General features: G+C 42.3%; 1 protein-coding gene across 2 annotated transcripts in view; it reads left to right on the top strand.

The window, feature by feature from the left end:
- Positions 1-19,005, top strand: part of LOC135200332 (acidic leucine-rich nuclear phosphoprotein 32 family member B-like) — an 81,063-nt gene that overhangs the window by 38,487 nt on the left and 23,571 nt on the right. For both annotated transcript variants that reach the window (XM_064228897.1, XM_064228896.1), the window contains exons 4-5: positions 5,075-5,187; positions 13,645-13,679. In XM_064228897.1, the coding sequence (XP_064084967.1) occupies positions 5,075-5,187; positions 13,645-13,679 (148 nt within the window). The remainder of the gene's footprint in view (positions 1-5,074; positions 5,188-13,644; positions 13,680-19,005) is intronic.

Below are 19,005 nucleotides of genomic sequence, written 5' to 3'. Positions count from 1 at the left end.
GGCATATCCCATATCCTTCTTATTTCTATTTTCAGATCTTGATACTTATCCATTTTTTCCCTCTCTTTCTCTTCAACTCTGGTGTCCCATGGTATTGCGACATCAATGAGTGATACTTTCTTCTTGACTTTGTCAATCAACGTCACGTCTGGTCTATTTGCACGTATCACCCTATCTGTTCTGATACATAGTCCCAGAGGATCTTTGCCTGATCGTTTTCTATCACTCCTTCAGGTTGGTGCTCGTACCACTTATTACTGCAAGGTAGCTGATGTTTCTTGCACAGGCTCCAGTGGAGGGCTTTTGCCACTGAATCATGCCTCTTTTTATACTGGTTCTGTGCAAGTGCCGGGCATTCACTTGCTATGTGGTTTATGGTTTCATTTTTCGTATTGCACTTCCTACATATGGGAGAGATGTTATTTCCGTCTATCGTACTTTGAACGTATCTGGTTCTTAGGGCCTGATCTTGTGCCGCTGTTATCATTCCTTCAGTTTCCTTCTTTAGCTCTCCCCTCTGTAGCCATTGCCAATTGTCATCGCTGGCTAGTTCTTTAGTCTGTCTCATGTATTGTCCGTGCATTGGTTTGTTGTGCCAGTCCTCTGTTCTTTCTGTCTTTCTCCTGTCTCTGTATATTTCTGGGTCTTCGTCTACTTTTATTAGTCTTCTTCCATGCACTCTTTAGCCACTCATCTTCACTGGTTTTCAGATATTTCCCCAGTGCTCTGTTCTCGATGTTGACGCAGTCCTCTATACTTTGTAGTCCTCTCCCTCCTTCCTTTCGTGTTATGTATAGTCTGTCCGTATTTGCTCTTGGGTGTAGTGCTTTGTGTATTGTCATTTGTTTCCTGGTTTTCTGATCTATGCTGCGGAGTTCTGCCTTCGTCCATTCCACTATTCCTGCGCTGTATCTGATTACTGGCACTGCCCATGTATGGATGATTTTATCTAATTTCCGGCGTTGAGTTTTGACTTGAGTATCGCCTTGAGTCTCTGCATATATTCTTTCCTGATCGTGTCCTTCATCTCTTGGTGTTTTATATCTCCTCCTTCCATTATTCCCAGGTATTTGTATCCTGTCTCATCTATGTGTTTGATGTTGCTCCCATCTGGTAGCTTTATCCCTTCAGTTCTCGTTACTATTATTATTATGTGGCGCCGTGGAGGAGTGGGTTAGGTCGGCAATACACTTAAGTCAAGTTAAGCAACATTGGGGCTGGTCAGTCGTTGGATGGGTGACCGCTCTCCTCGGCGTTGATTCCTTGGGAAAGGATCTTTACCATAATTTCCTCAGTCTACTCAGCTGTAAATGAGTACCTATCCCTGATGGGGTAGGGTCCAGCTATGGGTTAAATAGCAAAACTCAGCAATGATGGAAAGAAATGAAGGAATAAACGACAACGACGTAAATGGAACCTCTGGCAACAGAGGAGCCTCGTCCGGCAACCAGGTATTCAACCCAATTGTAGGGGAAGACGGTCAGGTACTTGGAGGTCGTCATCCAGCAACTGATCACCACAACGACATTATTATTATTATTATTATTATTATTATTATTATTATTATTATTATTATTATTACAGAATTATGCAGTGGAACAATTATCTTGCTGCATGTTTTTTGGCTTAGGGGTAGTCTTTGGCAGTTGTTAAGGGGTTGCCAGTATCAAATGGTGAAAGCAGAAGTGTGGATTTCAACTTATCAGCAAGCAAGTCAGCTAGTTTTCTTTACTAGAATGAGTGCTGTTTACTCAGATCTATATTTCATGATTGGGCAAAAGAAAAAGCCCAGTTGATTATTAGCTCACCTTAAAGCCCACATTTAATTATGTAAGGCATTAATTCTGGCAAAGATGAATTGGTGGTGAGCTTAATTTGTATGAGCATAAATAGCTTAATTTGCAGGAGAAACTGGTTATCAGATTCCAACACACGTTCTTAGCAAGTATGAAGGGATATACTTCTATATAAAAAAGTAACTGACTTGTATTTATTTAGGTATGGGTATGAGAAGCTTTTATTTTGTATAGCGAAGTGAGTGTATTTGAATTACAGTGGTACCTCGAGATACGAAATTAATCCGTTCTGAGGCGGCCTTCGTATAATGAGTTTTTCGTATCTTGGAACACATTTTACATGTAAAATGGCTAATCCGTTCCAAGCCCTCCAAAAACACCCCATTAAATTTCATAATAAAGCTAAATTGACCTATAAACAATGAAATACTACAACAATTTGGACCATTCAATACCTAAATTAAGAATAAAAATCGAAAACCTGTAAATAAAGTGTATGTTAGTGTACAAGAAATATTATTACTGTAACGTAAAATGTGGAAGCTTACCTTTCGAGTGAGGCTATCTCCGATAGTGGCTGCAGAGGAGGAGGAGGACAAACGGCAGATAACGTACGTACGTACGTACACTTAACTTTACGAAAACACACAAAAAATTTAAGGAAAACCATAAAACTAAAATTTACGAAACACCTTAACAAAACTGTAACACTTAACTTACAAAAATCTAGAAATTACGGAATTTATTTTTTTTTATTTTAAATTTTTTTTTTTTTTACTTTTACGTAGGCCTTTTTTTTTTTAAACAGAATTTCAACTTCATCACCGCTTTCAACGTTCTGTTTTTCATCACTTGGTTCTTCCTTTTTGCTTTCAACTTTGTTTTTTATCACTTGGTTCTTCCTTTTTGCTTACTCCTGCTAATGCTGAAGGCCTCTTTAAAAAATAACGATCCAAGGAAGATTGCTTCTCTGCCTACTTTTACCAATGTTCCTGAAACGACTCAAGCAAACGTCATCGAACTGCGCAAGCATACGACCTGTGTGAGCCTTTTCGGGTGTCTTTTTCGATAAACAATTGCACTTTATGAAAAGCGCCTAGAATATCCTTAATTTCTGCCGTTGTCATAGGCTCCTCCTCCTCTTCCTCGCCGCTGCTAGAGAACTCCTCTTGAACGACGTTAAGTTGCATGGCCTCCAACTCTTTCAGGTCATCCGTTGTAAGCTCTTGTTGCTCCTCGAGAAGGTCGTTGATGTCGTCCTCGTCGACGACCAGCCCCATGGACTTGCCGAGTGCAACGATCTCATCAAGATCTGGTTCCAAAACAGTTTCGGGATCATCAACTGTTTCTGACTGCAGTACCAGCTTCGCCCACGTCGAATCCCTCGAAGTCTCTGGCGGATACGGCATCAGGCCAGAGTTTCCTCCATGAGGAATTCAAGGTTCGCCTCGAAACCTCCTGCCAAGCTAGGTCAATGAGTCGGATGCAAATGACGATGTCGAAATGCTCCTTCCAAAATTGACGCAAGGTGAGGTTTGTGGTATCGGTGATGTCGAAACATCTCTTGAAAAGAAGTTTCGTGTACAGTTTCTTAAAGTTCGCTATCACTTGCTGGTCCATGGGCTGGAGGAGAGGGGTGGTGTTGGGCGGAAGAAAAAGAATCTTAATGAAGGAATACTCCGCTAGGATATCTTCCTCGAGGCCAGGAGGGTGGGGAGGGCATTGTCCAACACCAGCAGACATTTCAGGGGGAGGCGCTTCTCTTCCAAAAAACTCTTCACAGTCGGGCCGAAACACAGATTTACCCACTCTGTGAACAAAAGCCTCGTTGCCCAGGCTTTTGCATTAGCCCTCCACATCACTGGAAGCTTCTTCAACACTTTGTGGGCCTTGAAGGCTCGAGGAGTCTCGGAGTGATACACCAGTAGGGGCTTCACCTTGCCATCCCCACTGGCGTTCGAACAAAGTGCGAGTGTGAGCCTGTCTTTCATAGGCTTATGCCCGGGTAGCTTCTTCTCTTCCTCCGTGATTTATGTCCGACGAGGCATTTTTTTCCAAAAAAGGCCAGTCTCATCACAGTTGAAGACTTGCTGAGAACTGTAGCCTTCCTTGGTCATCATCTCGTCGAACGTCTTTTTAAAGGCTTCGGCCGCTTTCGTGTCCGAGCTGGCAGCCTCCCCATGACGCACCACCGAATGGATGCCAGTCCGTTTACGAAATTTCTCGAACCAGCCATGCGAAGCCTTGAACTCTGGGGTTGGCGTTGAAGTCCCTTCCCCTCCCTCGTCTTCTGCCTGCGCAATCAAATCGCCGAAAATAGCACTGGCCTTGTGAGCGATTGCTGTCTCCGTTACTGTATCGCCAGCGATTTCTTTTATCCAGATGAGGAGCAGCCGTTCCATCTCGTCGTGCGCATGGCTCCTCTTGCTGGACAAAATAGTGATGCCCTTCGATGGTGTAGTTGCTTTGATGGCATCCTTCTGTTTAAGGATGGTGCCTATTGTCGACGAATTACGGCCGTATTCCTTTGCGATCACACTCAATCGCATACCAGCTTCGTACTTCTTTATGATCTCCATCTTTGTCTCCAGAGACAGCATGCGCTTCTTTCCAAGAATTTCAACTTTCTTGGGACCCATGACTACGTTAATTTACGTAAAGTTACACAAATACGTAATAATACAGTCTTCGCACAACACGATAATATGTACTGTAACGAAATCACTAACGAATTTACGTTACTAAACGAAATCGTTGGAGCGAACGAATGCCGATTGCGTACGGTAAAGTTTTGGGTGCGGAGTGGCCGAGCTAAGGGACGCCAGCGTGTACGTATAGAAGATGCATGATGGGAGGGATGCTGTCCAGTCAGAGAGAAGGATCTCATGGCTTGGCTAGCATCAGGAACCAATGGGAGAGCAGGAGGATGGTGGTGAGTCTACTAGCACTAAGATGGCGGCGTGCGGCGCGAGTTTCAAAATTGTTATCGGGCGAATCTCGGACTTTCAGAAACCTTTCGTATCTTGAAAACTTTTCGTATGTAGAGCAGTAAAATTTTTCGCATTGGCTTTCGTAACTTGGATTTTTCGTTAGTTGAGCCTTTCGTATCTCGAGGTACTACTGTAATTGTTGTGATTTTTAATGTACAAATATATAGAACACTCCATGATCTGTCAGTGTTTTAATGTTATTGAATATTATTAAAATGAAGATGTTTGTTCTCTTTGGCTTGGCCTAATAGCTATCTCACTAAATTGTTTTGATTTTCTGTTTTACAGAAGGACCTGAAAAGCTTGGTGACGTTAGATCTCTTCAGCTGTGAAGTATCAGTGCTAGAGAATTACAGAGAGAAAGTATTTGCCCTTATCCCCTCTCTTGTGTATTTAGATGGGTAGGTACAATTGAATCTGCTAGTACTATAAATGTATTTATTTTTTACTTTTTGATACTCTAATATTTTGTAGTTTCTTGCATAAATTCATTATATAAAAGCATGATATAGTACTCGATAATGCAGTATTTTTTCTATGAGATACAGACCTTTGTATTTTACGTGGGTGCACCTTCAGCAATAGTTGTATCTTGTTGAAGCTTGGTAACAAAGGTTGTTATTGGATGTTGAGAACACAAGTCTTTGGGCAGGGTGTCACTATTGAAGGTGGATCGCTGTTGTAAGTCAAGGTAAGGGTGCTAGATTGGACAGAACTGGATTTCCAAATTGTCATGGCAAAGGAATTTTATGGTCCCATGCTTCTTTCCCGTATCCTCTTCCATCCGTTGAAATAAGAGGATGACTTCTCTGGGGAGACTATGGTGAGAAGAGAATGATGTCTGTTGCTTCAAAGCATTCAAGGATTCTAATGACAGTGCACAAGACATTTGCCTCTAAAGTGGGAATATGGCTAAGAAATTGCTAGTGAAGAAGTACAAGTAGTTTTACAAGGATCAAAGAAGTAGGATTTGGAGATTGTGTGGTATCTGGAGGACATGTTTGGAGAAAATCAATAAACTGCCAGAAATGTGGGTGTGGAGGTTAGATGCAATTGGGGAATAAGCTTAAAGTGTGTAAAAATGAAGATAGGAATATGCAAAAGGGGACATTAAAAATAGAATTAGGATAAACATAGGTGTTTTGCCATATTTCCTTGTCCTTTCTGCCTCTTTAGCAACTTAATATTCACTAGGACAGAGGGAGTCAGGAGGATCTCTGGATGACCCTTCAGGATTTTGCTATAGAGTTAATTCTCCTCATGTAGGAACATTTTAAAGAGACCCAAGTCACTCCAAGGTTAGTGAAGAAGAGTCCATGGAGGCACCTGCTGAAGTCTTGGCTGTAAAATCTCTCCCATGAGCAGAGAGAAAGGGGGTTCATAATGAACAAAGTGAAGATTTGGTCATTTCAATACTTGAAGCAATGTGGAGTGTGTAGTGAGGAATTTCTGAATTTTATACATTCAACTTCCCTGCCAGATATATACTTAGCTATAGACTCCGTCGTCTCCGACAGAATTTCAAATTTCGCGGCACACGCTACCGGTAGGTCAGGTGATCTACCGCCACCCTGCCCTGGGTGGCAGGACTAGGAACATTCCCGTTTTCTAATTAGAATTCTTCTGTCGCCCGGGCCATCAACATTGTTGTTGGTTCCTCTCGATTGGTTTTTCTTTTTCACCGGCAATTGATCTTCTTTTGGACACCGACTTTTGGTGACGTATCTAGATTGTTGGATTGGCATACGCTTTTGTGGACTGTTTTGTGGACTTGATTTTGGAATTTTCTTTAATAATGTCTGACTCTGGAATGGTTGTGAGACGTTGTGTGAATGTAGGCTGTAAGGTGAGGTTGCCGAAAGCTTCGGTAGACCCTCACACGGTATGCAAGGGTTGCAGGGAGTATGAATGTTCTTTTACTAATACTTGTAAGGAATGTGAGAACTTGAGTGAGAACGAATGGAAGAATCTAACTAATTATTTTAAAAAGTTAGAGAGAGAAAGAGTGAGGAAGGCTTCTTATAGAAGTTTAAGTAGTTCTAGATCTGAACTAATTCCTAGCTTGGGATCTTCCCCAAGGGTAAGTATTGCTACTTCTCCTTCCATTGCAGCCCCTTCTCCTATTGCAGAACCTGTAGATTCAGCAAAAGAACTTGCGGATCTAAAAGCAGCCTTCAAGTTGATGGAAAACAAAATGGCTGCCATACAAGGTAAGGCTAGTGATTTTTCAGTGGACAGTGATATGAGTGTCCCCAGTGTAGTGGAGGGGGCATCTGGTCGGCTCAGCAACGCTCCTAGGTCTAGACCTCTTCCAAGCTCACATGCCCAGAGGGAGAAGGAATGTCGAAAACCGAAAGGAGGTTGTGGAGAATCCCCACCGATCAGGTGTCCCTTCGGCGGTTTTGGTCGTGACCACCCCAGACTGCCAAGGATCGCTATTGTAAAAGCGTCCTGCGTGAGTGTTTTTCGTCGTCGGGATCTTCATCTCCGAGACGTGATTGGAGAGATTTCAGATCGATCTTCGGCCACTCAAGAGGAGTTGGAAGGCTCCGACTATTGATTCGAGCCCAGACAAAAACTCCCTGAGGAGTCTCCCTCGGGAGTGAAGAAGGCAAGAAGAGCCATTCTTTCAACCAGAGTGAGAAGGAGGCAGGAGGTGGAGGCTATGGACTCCTCCCCTCCTCCTTCCCCTCCTCCCGAAGAGGATAAAGAGGAGGTTACGAAGAGATTCATGATGGCGATGCAAGAGCAGATTTCGTCTTTTGTAGGAGTTCTGTCAAAGGAGCCTCCTAGAAGGAAAGACTCTTCCCTTCCGATCAAAAGATCCTCCAGACGTATGGAGGTATCTGCCGCCAGGATCGATACTCCTACTCGAGGTGAGGTTTCCTGTACGAACCTGGATGAACCGATCAGACGTCTGGCACCGGCCAGGAGTGAGGAGTCACCCAGGAGGCAGGAGCCAAGAGCCAGGAGTGAGGAGTCAACCAGGAGGCAGGAGCCCAGACCAGGAGTGTAGAGGCATCCAGGCAAGAGGCAGGAGCCAGGAGGCAAGAGCCAGGAGGCGGAAGAGGCAAGAGCAGGAGTCAAGAGGCAGGAGCCAGGAGTCAGGAGTCAGGAGGCAGGAGCCAGGAGTCCGGAGTCAGGAGGCAGGAGTCCGGAGTCAGGAGGCAGGAGCCAGGAGGCAGGAGGCAGGAGTCAGGAGGCAAGAGTCAAGAGCCAGGAGGCAGGAGTCGGAGACTCGTTCCTGGAGTTTATGACTCTTCTCAAATAGGAGCTCTCGCCTTCAGAGCATAGGAGGTCTTGGAAGGACTCTCCCTCCAAAACGTGAACTTTCTCCTTCGTCTGATCGAGGGTTAGACGAGTTGTCTGATGACGAACCTCCTGCTAATGAGGGACTATCGAGTTATAAAGTCTTAGCCTCATTATTGCTTCAAGAATTTGGAGATTCTCTTAGTCCGGCGGCTCCTCCTTCTCCTCGTTTCTCTCTTTTCAGCTCGGCTACGCAAAATCTTCGGCCGTTTTTGAAAAATGAAGCCTGCTATATCGATGAAGAAGGCACTCCATTCTTTAGATTCTTGGATGGGACAGAAGGAGTTAGGAAAGACGGTATTCTGCATGCCTCCTTCCAAACTACATGGAAAGAGAGGTATTTGTATGGGACAGGAGAGACTATGGGTCTTTCTCTACCTTGCCTCTGCAGATGCGGATTACTTTTTCCAATTTAGTGGAGGCCTCTAGACGTCACTCCTTAGGATCGGTCAGAGCGACGTGGAGCACTTCAGAGTTGAACCACTTTCTAAAGGGACTTTTTGTCACTTTAGAGGTGTTCAACTTTCTGGATTGGTCACTCGGAGTTCTGGCCAACAAATCTAAAGATCCGGAGTTTCTTAAAAACCCCAGAGATTCTCCATAGCGTCCTGTCTTGCATGGACAACAAGGCAGTACAAGACGGTTCGGGTGAAGTGGCTTCCCTTTTTGGTGCTGGTCTCCTGAAAAAGAGATCAGTATATGGATCCCTATTTATCGAAAGGGGTTTCTCCGAGCCAGAGGACTGCTTTATTGTTCGCCCCTCTATCGGATCATCTGTTTCCTTCTCAGTTAGTGAGGATATATCTCGCTCGCTAACTGAGAAGGCGACACAAGACCTACTAACACAAACGTCCAAGAAAGGACGCCCTGTAGTGTCGGCGATTAAGAAGGACTCTCGTCTCCTCCTCAGCAGCCTTTCGTGGAGGTACAGCGGCTCGTCCCCCTGCCAGAAGAAGAGCTCTGATAAGAGAGGGAGGTCTTCCTTTAGGCCCTTCAAGAGAAATCCAAATGACTTGTTGCTCCTTCAAGCACCAGTGGGCGCCAGACTCCTGAACTTTGCAGGAGTATGGGCAAAAAGGGGAGCCGACCCTTGGTCAGTGTCGGTCCTAAAGAAGGGATATGTAATCCCCTTCGAGAACAGCCCTCCCATACATCTACGCCTCGTGGGAACTGTCAGCGAGGTACAGAGACCCGGAAATGAGAAAGACTCTCCTTCAAATGGTGGAACAAATGTGGGAAAAACAAAAAGAGGCCATCGAACTTGTGCAGGATCCACACTCCCCGGGATTTTTACAATCGCCTTTTTCTAGTACCAAAGGCATCGGGGGGGTGGAGACCAGTTCTGGACGTAAAAAAAGCGCTCTGAATCGCTTTGTTCAGAAAAAGAAGTTTCGCATGAAACGTCCGCCTCAGTAATGTCGGCTCTTCGTCCAGGAGATTGGATGGTCTCTCTGGACTTGCAAGACGCATATTTCCACGTTCCCATTCACCATTTGTCAAAGAAATATCTTCGTTTTGTAATAGGAGACAAGATCTTTCAATTCAGGGCTCTGTGCTTCGGTCTGTCTACAGCTCCGCAAGTATTCACCAACCTGATGGCGAATGTGGCAAGATGGCTTCACCTAGAGGGAATAAACATCTCCCTCTACTTAGACGACTGGCTGATCAGGGCCAAGTCGGAGATTCAGTGCTTGGAGGACTTATCAGTAACAGGAACATGATAGAATCGCTGGGATTACTCGTGAACCTCGAGAAGTCGCAGCTGATCCCCAGCCAGAGCGTTGGACTCTATCTGGGGATTTCAGATGGATTCTCGGGGTTTTCGAGTATTTCCTTCGCGAGAAAGAATCACTCGAGGTTTGTCGAAAATCTCGAGATTCTTAGAGAAAAAAGTAAAAACAGTTCAGCGGGGATGGGATTATCTGAGCCTCTTAGGGACCCTGTCCTCACTAGAAAAGTTCTTCTCTCTGGAGAGGCTTCACCTTCGCCCTCTTCAGTTTTTCCTGAAAGGGGTGTGGAGTTGGAAGACTGGGACAACTCTCGGACATCTTTCCCCGCTTCCACAAGAGGTAAAGGATCATTTGAAGTGGTGGATCCTTCCTCTTCAAAAGAACGAAGGCGTATCGCTTGCCCTGCAGAACCCAGACCAAGTGTTATATGCCGACGCTTCGGAGTCGGGATGGGGGAGCGACGTTTAGGAGCAAGGGAGGTGTCAGGCACCTGGACAAAAGGAACAGGTGTCCTGGCACTCAATTGCAAGGAACTAAGTGGCCATACACCTAGCCTTAAAGTTTCTTCGAAGAGATAGTCAGAGGCGAGGTGATACAGATAAACTCGGACAACACCACGGCTCTGGCTTACATACGCAAGCAAGGAGGCACGCACTCTTTCTCCCTCTTTCAGTTAAAAGACACCTGTTAACCTGGACAGAAGAAAGAGGCATAACTCTCCTCACAAGAATTTGTTCAAGGCATCAAGAATGTGAGAGCGGACAGACTGAGCAGGAGGAATCAGGTCCTTCCCACAGAATGGACTCTACACGAAGAAGTGTGTCGAAGTCTTTGGTCCCTGTGGGGGAGACCTCACATAGACCTGTTGCGACGTTCCTCTCCAAAAGAATAGAGATCTTTTGCTCTCTAGTGAAGATCCGAGAGCCTTCGCAATAGACGCGTTTCTCCTGGATTGGTCGGGTGTGGACGCATACGCCTTTCCCCCCCCGTTCAAGATCCTGGGGGAAGTGCTCAGGAAGTTCGTAGCTTCGAAGAACGAAGTTGACGCTAATAGCCCCATTTTGGCCAGCCCCAGGAATTGGGTTCACAGAGGTACTGGGAGTGGATAGTGGACTTCCCCAGATCTCTTCCAACAGACCAGATCTACTCAGACAACCCCACTTCGAGAGGTTTCATCACAAACCTCCCAGGTCTCGCTCTGACTGCCTTTCGACTATCGAAAGACTTGTCAGAGCGAGAGGCTTTTGCTCGCAAGGCTGCGGGCTCTATCGCTAGAGCCCGCAGAGCTTCGACGAGAAGAGTATACCAATCAAAGTGGGAAGTCTTTAGGAGGTGGTGTAAGAGTCAGAAGCTGTCCTCCTCCAGTACCTCTATAGTGAATATTGCCGATTTCCTCCTCTTTCTGAGAGAGGAATCACACCTTTCTGTCTCAACAATAAAAGGATACAGAAGCATGCTGTCTTCAGTAGTTTAGGTAATCGAGGGTTTAGATATTGCAAGCAAACAAAGATCTACCACGATCTAATTAGATCCTTTGAAACTTCAAAGGCAGCTACTCCTAGAACACCTAGTTGGAATCTAGACGTGGTACTGAAATTCCTTTCATCAGATAAATTCGAGCCTTTACATCTGGCTTCCTTCCGCGACGTCACTAGGAAATGCTTGTTCCTGGTGTCTCTCGCTACAGCCAAGAGGACGAGCGAATTGCACGCTCTAGATTCCACAGTGGGGTTCAAAGGAGATGCTGCCATCTGTTCTTTCCAGACAATGTTTCTGGCAAAGAACGAAAACCCGTCAAAACCGTGGCCCAGAAGTTTTGAGGTAAAAGGCCTATCTAACCTCGTATGCAGAGAGATAGAGAGGTCTCTCTGTCCAGTGAGAGCTCTTAAAATATTATTTAGAGAGGAAGAGACAGATGGGAGCTTGTCAACAAGGTCTTTGGTATGCGGTGAAGAACCCCAAAAGACTCATGCCAAGAACGCCTTTGGCTTTCTTTTGTGAGGAGCGTAATTACGGACGCTCACAAGAACTGCTCAGAGGAATCCTTCGGTCTTCTAAAGGTCAAGACCCCATAGTGAGGAGCAGTAGCAACCGTCCTTGGCGTTCCAAAAGAATATGTCTCTAAAAAATATCATTGAGACTACATATTGGAGGTGCAATTCAGTGTTTGCATCTCATTATCTGAAGGATGTGAGAGTGACCTATGAGAAGTGCTTCTCGCTAGGTCCATTTGTATCAGCAGATACAGTGCTGGTTCTTGGAGCAAAGACTGATCCTTAAATATTGTTGTTTTATCGTACATAAACCCTCTTGTCAGATATGCTTGGTTTTCTATTAGCAAGCTCACTGATGTCGCACGGGAGCATAGTGTCATTGCTGGTAGGGGATCAAGGGTATGTATGGCTAGTAGGGGAGTACAAATTTTTTTTTTTTTGTATATTTTGTAATGAAAGTGTAATTATGTTTCGAGTTTTTGGTTGTTTGTAAGGAGTTCGGTGATAACTCCTTGCAATCTTAGAACTAACATGGATGTTAGGATCAGGTGATCGGGATCGGTGTTGTGCTCCTTGAACAAGGTGTATTGTCATGTTAGTGGAATAGCATCCAATGACAAAGGCCTTTAGGCTCTGCCGAGTAAGTGGATAAGACCCCATTGGCAGACCCACAAGAACTCTTAGCCATAGATCAATATCTCGCTGAGGCTCTTGAGGCTAAGCAGACTCCAAGGCAGTAGCCGCGAAGTCTTCAGCCTAATAAGGTAGGAACCAAGGTTTATTAATACCTACAACATATGTTGTTTACCTGTCTATTTCAGTAGTTAGCTGTCTCTTACCCACCACCAATGGGTGCTAATCAGCTAAGTATATATCTGGCAGGGAAGTTGAATGTATAAAAATGATATTGTCATGTTACAATAAAGTTTTATACATACTTACCTGACAGATATATACGATTAATGGCTCACCCAGCCTCCCCGCAGGAGCAGACGGTGGAAAGAGAAGAATTCTGATTAGAAACGGGAATGGTTCCTATCCTGCCACCCAGGGCAGGGCGGTAGATCACCTGACCTACCGGTAGCGTGTGCCGCGAAATTTGAAATTCTGTCGGAGACGACGGAGTCTATAGCTAAGTATATATCTGTCAGGTAAGTATGTATAAAACTTTATTGTAACATGACAATATCATTTTTAATTGATGAGAGTCTGGTGAGATTGGGATTTGTGCATCCTTTGAAATTAGACAGTATATGATTAATATGGTTGTATTGAAACAACCATTAATAGGTTGAGGTTGACGCCCTTAGATAGCTATGTGTGTTGTAACTGAAAAGTTTGGTCAATCATAATAACAATAATAATTTAAGTGCAAATAAGTGAATGTTATTTAGTCATTAGTAGGATTAATCTGTAGTGGATGTTAACTGTGATGAGCAGTTAGTGCTGTAACCTTTGTGTAATATTCTTGAATGGATGCATCATTTCTGGTTTGGTTTCTGTCGTTAGCATTCAAGAAAATCTGTTATAGGAGGAGTAGATCTTTTATGTTTTTTCCACTAGTATTTGTTTTCTGGTTTTAACTTTTAAGTATTGCCTCAAAGTCTAAAACTTTAGAAATCTCTTCTCTATTTAGGTACTTTATATTTACCTGTTTTAATATTTTTTTAACCGTGCAGCATTGCCAAATTGCTTCAAGTTAGGTGCACAGTTACTGGAATTGTATCACCATAGTTGAAATCAAATGCTCTGGAAATTGAGAAATTTTAATGTAAGATATATATCTTGAAACTGAGTAACTGATTTTTTGTTTTCTCTGTTGCAGGTTTGACAAAGAAGATAACAGTGAAGATGAAGATGGTGAGTTTGATTTTCATTTAGTTCATTTTCTTTTAAGTCTCTTCATCTTAAAAATATCATTTTGTTAAGATTAATTTGGGGAAGGTTACAGCATACGTGAGTTGAATTACACTGTTAGAGAAATGTTTTCTATATACAGTGTTTTCAAAGTGTATCACCTGAGGAGTGTGTATATTTTAATTTGTTTCATAAATCTGTTACTTATGATATATTTTTTTTTTTAAAGAAATGTTCCCGAACAAAAATTCTATGAGAGGAAAAATGACTAAAGGGAAGCTTTGTTCATTACTCCTAACTTTCTTCCAAACTAATTCTTAGTTGTATGGGGAAACTTTCCAAAGTTCCCCAGACTGTCATCTTACTGCTTCATTTTCTCATCCACCTTGTTGATTTCTTTTTGTTTTGGTAATTTCATTTCTTTATTACCAATTTGTATTTTATCATCCAGTGATTTATTCTGGTTCAATGATGGAAGTGTTAAGCCATTTTCACCTTCTTTTGGAGGGGTTAGTTCTTAACAGTACACCTCACACAGAACACTGTAGGCATTACTTAAGGTTCTTTGCAGCACCCATTCAATCCTTAGCTGCAGCTCCTTTCATTCCTTTTACTGTACTTCTGTTCATATTATCTTTCTTGGATCTTATTTTCTACCCTCTTCTAACAATTTATTCATAGTGCAACCGTGAGGTTTGCTTTTAAAAACCTTCTTTACTCTTAATTTCCCTATCAGCACTGAGTGACTTCATAGGTTCAAGCAATTGGCTTGGGCCCAAATTCTGTATTCCAATTCCAGCTTTAAAGAGAGGTTAGAAAGCAGTTTTCAGGTGGTTAGTTTACTTCTTTTTTTTTTATTATTATTATAATGATTATAACCATTTGGTTGTAATCACTATGCTCTACCTTTATGTAAAATTTTTAGTTAGGAATTACTATCCAACTGAATTTTTTCTTATTAATTTGCACATATGCTGTTATTCCTGCTATCTGTTCATGCCTTAGAAAATAATGGGAGAATTTAAATAAATTTCAAATATATTTAATTTATATCAAGTAGTGTGTGTAAGGTATGTCTGCTTAGGGGTTAACACTTCTTGTAAACATTCCAAAACTCACTGTAGATGTTGATATAGAGGCTTTTCACAGCATCCCCCTCATTCTCGGCAGCATTTCTTTCTGACTTTTACTTTTCATCTATCCCCTGTGGTCTTTTCCCACTTAATTGTCCAGCTTTGATTGTACCTTGCTCCAAGATTCACCCCGTGTAAGAATAAATAATTTTTTTTTTTTTTTTTTTGGTCCTGAGAGATTATAGAAGTGAGACTGTGGCCATATTGAATTATAATGGAATGGAGATAATGTTCATTACCTGTTTAAATTCAGTGCTTCCAGAATGTCGATGAATGCAGGTAAAATAATTAATTAAGGCAAATATAAGTCTCAGCCACATGCTAGAAATGAAAACAGGTACCAGTGTCATAAATGCAAAAAAATTTCAATATGTAAATATGTTTTGCTAATGAATGACTGGTATTAATAAATAACATTAAATGACATGACATTGCAAAGTCAGTTTGTCAGTGCTTTGTGTGCTGCAAAAAAATATATATATCTATTACTATGATAGGAGAAAAGGAAAAATATAGAAATGTTTGTGCTTGGCTAATATCAACTGGCTACTTTTACCCTTCCTTTGTGTTATTTTGCTTTTTTGAACATATATTATATTGAACTAGAGTGTAGCTTTAAGATGATACAAAAATGAGTCTTAGCATAAAAATGAAGTTTTATAACAAGAAACAGATTTTCTCTTAAAAAACTTGACAAACAATGATACCTAGGTTGATGTCATGGATACTCCTGGACATGCACTATATTCTGTCTTGTAGATAGAAGAACTAAGAGCAAACGTTCATGCTCCTCATTGTTCATATATATCATATATTTGTTTTTGCACAGCCTACTTTATTTTTAGATACTTTTGTGAAATTAACAATGTGCATATATGGTCAATGTTAGACATGGACCCCACACAGTGTTTGACTCATCAGGGACAAGTGTGCTTCTCTGATATTACCACTCTTATTTGTTAAGATTAGTATAAAGACCAGTGCACTATGTAATGAGGGAACCAGGCCAAGAAGAGCCTCTATTAGGCTCAGAGGTCTGGATAAACTAATCCTTTATGTGATAATAATATTAATATGTAATGAGGAGGAAGATTAATACTCAGATTCCTCCTCAAAGTTGCCTGCCTTCTAGGAATAGATAATACAGCCTCCTGAAGAAAGTAAGAGTCCAGTGGTGCCTTGTTTTTACAAATGATGCTCCATCTTGGATAGTTACTTGCTATTTAGGTCCGTTTTAGCTGGAGAATACTTGCATCTGTTTGCTGTCTGTCATCATTTCATAGCACTACCACTGGCTAAGCAACCAAACCCATTTACCAAGACACTTGCCGCTACAATGTAGGCAAGTCTACCTTATCAAAGATTTATGGGCATAGCAGGCCCTGAGAACACTTTGGCACACAATACAAAATTTACTTTTCTTAATGTAACAAAGGTAAAGATATGAAGCACCATAGAATTTTCGTGCAGAAATAAAAAAAAAAAAAAAAAATACCCAGTACATTACAATTGGAAACAGGGAACATAACATACACTTTACTTCTGGAAGGCAAGCGAACATTACATATATCAGTTATAGGGAGCAAGACATGTTTATATGTGGCAAAAATACATTAAGAATAAAAAAAAATTACTGAAAAATAAGCAACACTGGTACATCATACACACCGAGTGGTAACAATAGTAGTTCACCTCATAGTGCTAACCTCCATGCAATTCATTGGGTATAGCAATGATATATATATATATATATATATATTTATATATATATATAATATATATATATATATATATATATCAGACATACATGCAGTCTGGTCCCGAATTATACGTGTTCGAATAGTGCGATTCCCCTTTTATGCGGTCGCTGGTTCTCAAAAATAGGTTTTCTGTATCTGTGAAGCCGTTCAAAGTCTGCGAGTCACGTGCCGTGAAACGTATCAAATCTATTGTCTTTTCAAGTATTTTAGGTGGGGGAGGGGTTTGCTGGTATGTGAGAGAAGGGGGAAGAGTGCTTGGAGGAAAAAAACTATTATTCCTCCAAGGGGGAATGCAAGAGAAAGATTTCCTGCTCGGCCATTAGCTAAGATGGAAGGCTTTGCCTCACGCATTTGTGACGTCATAGTGCAGTGTGTATGAATGATAGGTATCATCACCATTGTCATACGTATTATTCAGATCTGCGAAGTGTATTCTGAATGATCGGTATCATCATCATCGCCATAGGTATTATTCAGATCTGTGAAGTGTATTCTGAAGGCTGCTGCTCAGCCATTAGCTAAGACAGAAGGCTCCGCCTCATGCATTGTGACATCATAGCGCAGTGTGTATGAATGATCGGTATTGTCATCATCGCCATACGTATTATTCAGATCTGTGAGGTGTTTCTGATCATCCGCATCATGTATGCATCTGCCTAGAGGTCAAAGAGGAAGACCCGTTTTCTCGAAACTAAAAAGCTTCCCCTTAATTAAATTAAAGACAAAGGAAGGAGTAACTTCCAATTTGGCAGCAGTCGACAGCTTTAAATCCATCATTGCTGAACATGAAGGAAGAATAGAATTTTTTTTCTGGGTTAACTTGTTTTGACTAACTTTTGGCATTTGATCATTCATTTTTTCTATTGTTGAAGTAGGTTTTTGATGAAAATGACGAGTAAAAGTGATTAACAGAGAAGCAGATGTGTTTGAGAGAGAATCGTTCAATCTAAGCTTTTCAAGAAACTGTCATTTCATGTTGAATTTTGAAGTTTGTTCATGAAACTTACCTGACAGATATATATATAGCTGTATTTTCTGAAGTCCGACAGAATTTAAAAATTCGCGGCACACGCAGTGGGCGGCCAGGTGGTAGTACCCATTCCCGCCGCTGGGAGGCGGATATCAGGAACTATTCCCATTTTCTATTCATATTTTTTTCTGTCGCCGGTCGGTAAATAACTGTTTACAGACCTCCGCCTAGGATTTTGAAACTTCATTAGCCACTTAAGTATCCTAATTATTCTTTCAATTATTAACTTGGATTGGTGGCTAGGCATACGCTATCGTAAATTTTTTCATTGCATTTGATGTCTGAAGCTAGTTAGCCTAGTTTCAGACTTTGTTGTCTGCATGGTAAGGTGAGGCTACCGGAACTTTCGGTAGACACTCGCTTAGTATATATGACGTTTACATGTTTTCTTTGCATAAGGTAATTAGTGTAATGTGTGACTGATTACGGAAGAAGGAGGATTCATTTACGCATTTTAGAGCGTGTTAGAATCAGGAGTTTTCCTCCACAGTAAACAGAAGTTAGAAATAATGAACCTTCTAACCTCCTGTAGATTTTATTTTGCCTAACCCTGTGGTATGGCTTACGGGCCTAGAAGAAGTGTCTGCTAGAGGATTACATCAAGTAATCTTAGACTAAAGTGCTCGCTCTCCAATCAGTGTTGTGAAGTGTAGTGCCCCTTGTGTTGTGGAGGGGGCGTCAGATCGGCCCCATAATGCCTCTAGGCCTGGACCTCTGTCGGACTCCCATGACTCAGGGAGAGGGCATGTCGAAAGCCGCAAGAGGGTTACGGGGGCTTCCCACCGATCTGGCGTCCCTTCGGCAGAACCTGTTGACGCTTCCCAGGCTGCTAAAGATCGTGCACGTGCACGAATCTTGAAGGATTGCTTCTCGTCCTCCGAGGCGTCCTCCCCACACAGGGGTTGGAGTTCTTGGGAAGGACTCGCGCCCCCTAAAGAAGCTTTAGAGAAGAGGACGCTTCACGTCTCTCTCGTCATGAGAGGATGAAAGAGTAAAAGAGACCACATTTTCCCTTTTAGAAGAATGCACTGGCTCTTTTCCTAAGGGACATTTAAGGAGGCTCATTCATCTTTCCAGAAGAGTGATTTGAGCTCCTGCGACTGAACGCTCATGTATACATCATTTATAATCATTAAGGAGGTCTTCATTGCCAGAAGAGTGATTTGAGCCTCCCGCGTGACCCGCTCATGTATACATCATTTATACTTATTAAGGAGGCTCATTCATCTTGCCAGAAGAGTGATTTGAGCCTCCCTACGAGTGAACGCTCATGTATTATATCACTTATACATTATTTTAAAGGAGGTTCATCCATCTTGCCAAGAAGAGTGATTTGAGCTCCTGCGAGTGAACGCTCATGAGTTAGAGCTGTTTCAACCTCGCTAGCATTCCAAAAGAATTTGGTA

This window comes from Macrobrachium nipponense, chromosome 26 (genome assembly GCF_015104395.2).
Source record: "Macrobrachium nipponense isolate FS-2020 chromosome 26, ASM1510439v2, whole genome shotgun sequence".
NCBI lineage: Eukaryota > Metazoa > Arthropoda > Malacostraca > Decapoda > Palaemonidae > Macrobrachium > Macrobrachium nipponense.
This window is presented reverse-complemented; position numbering and strand designations above follow the sequence as displayed.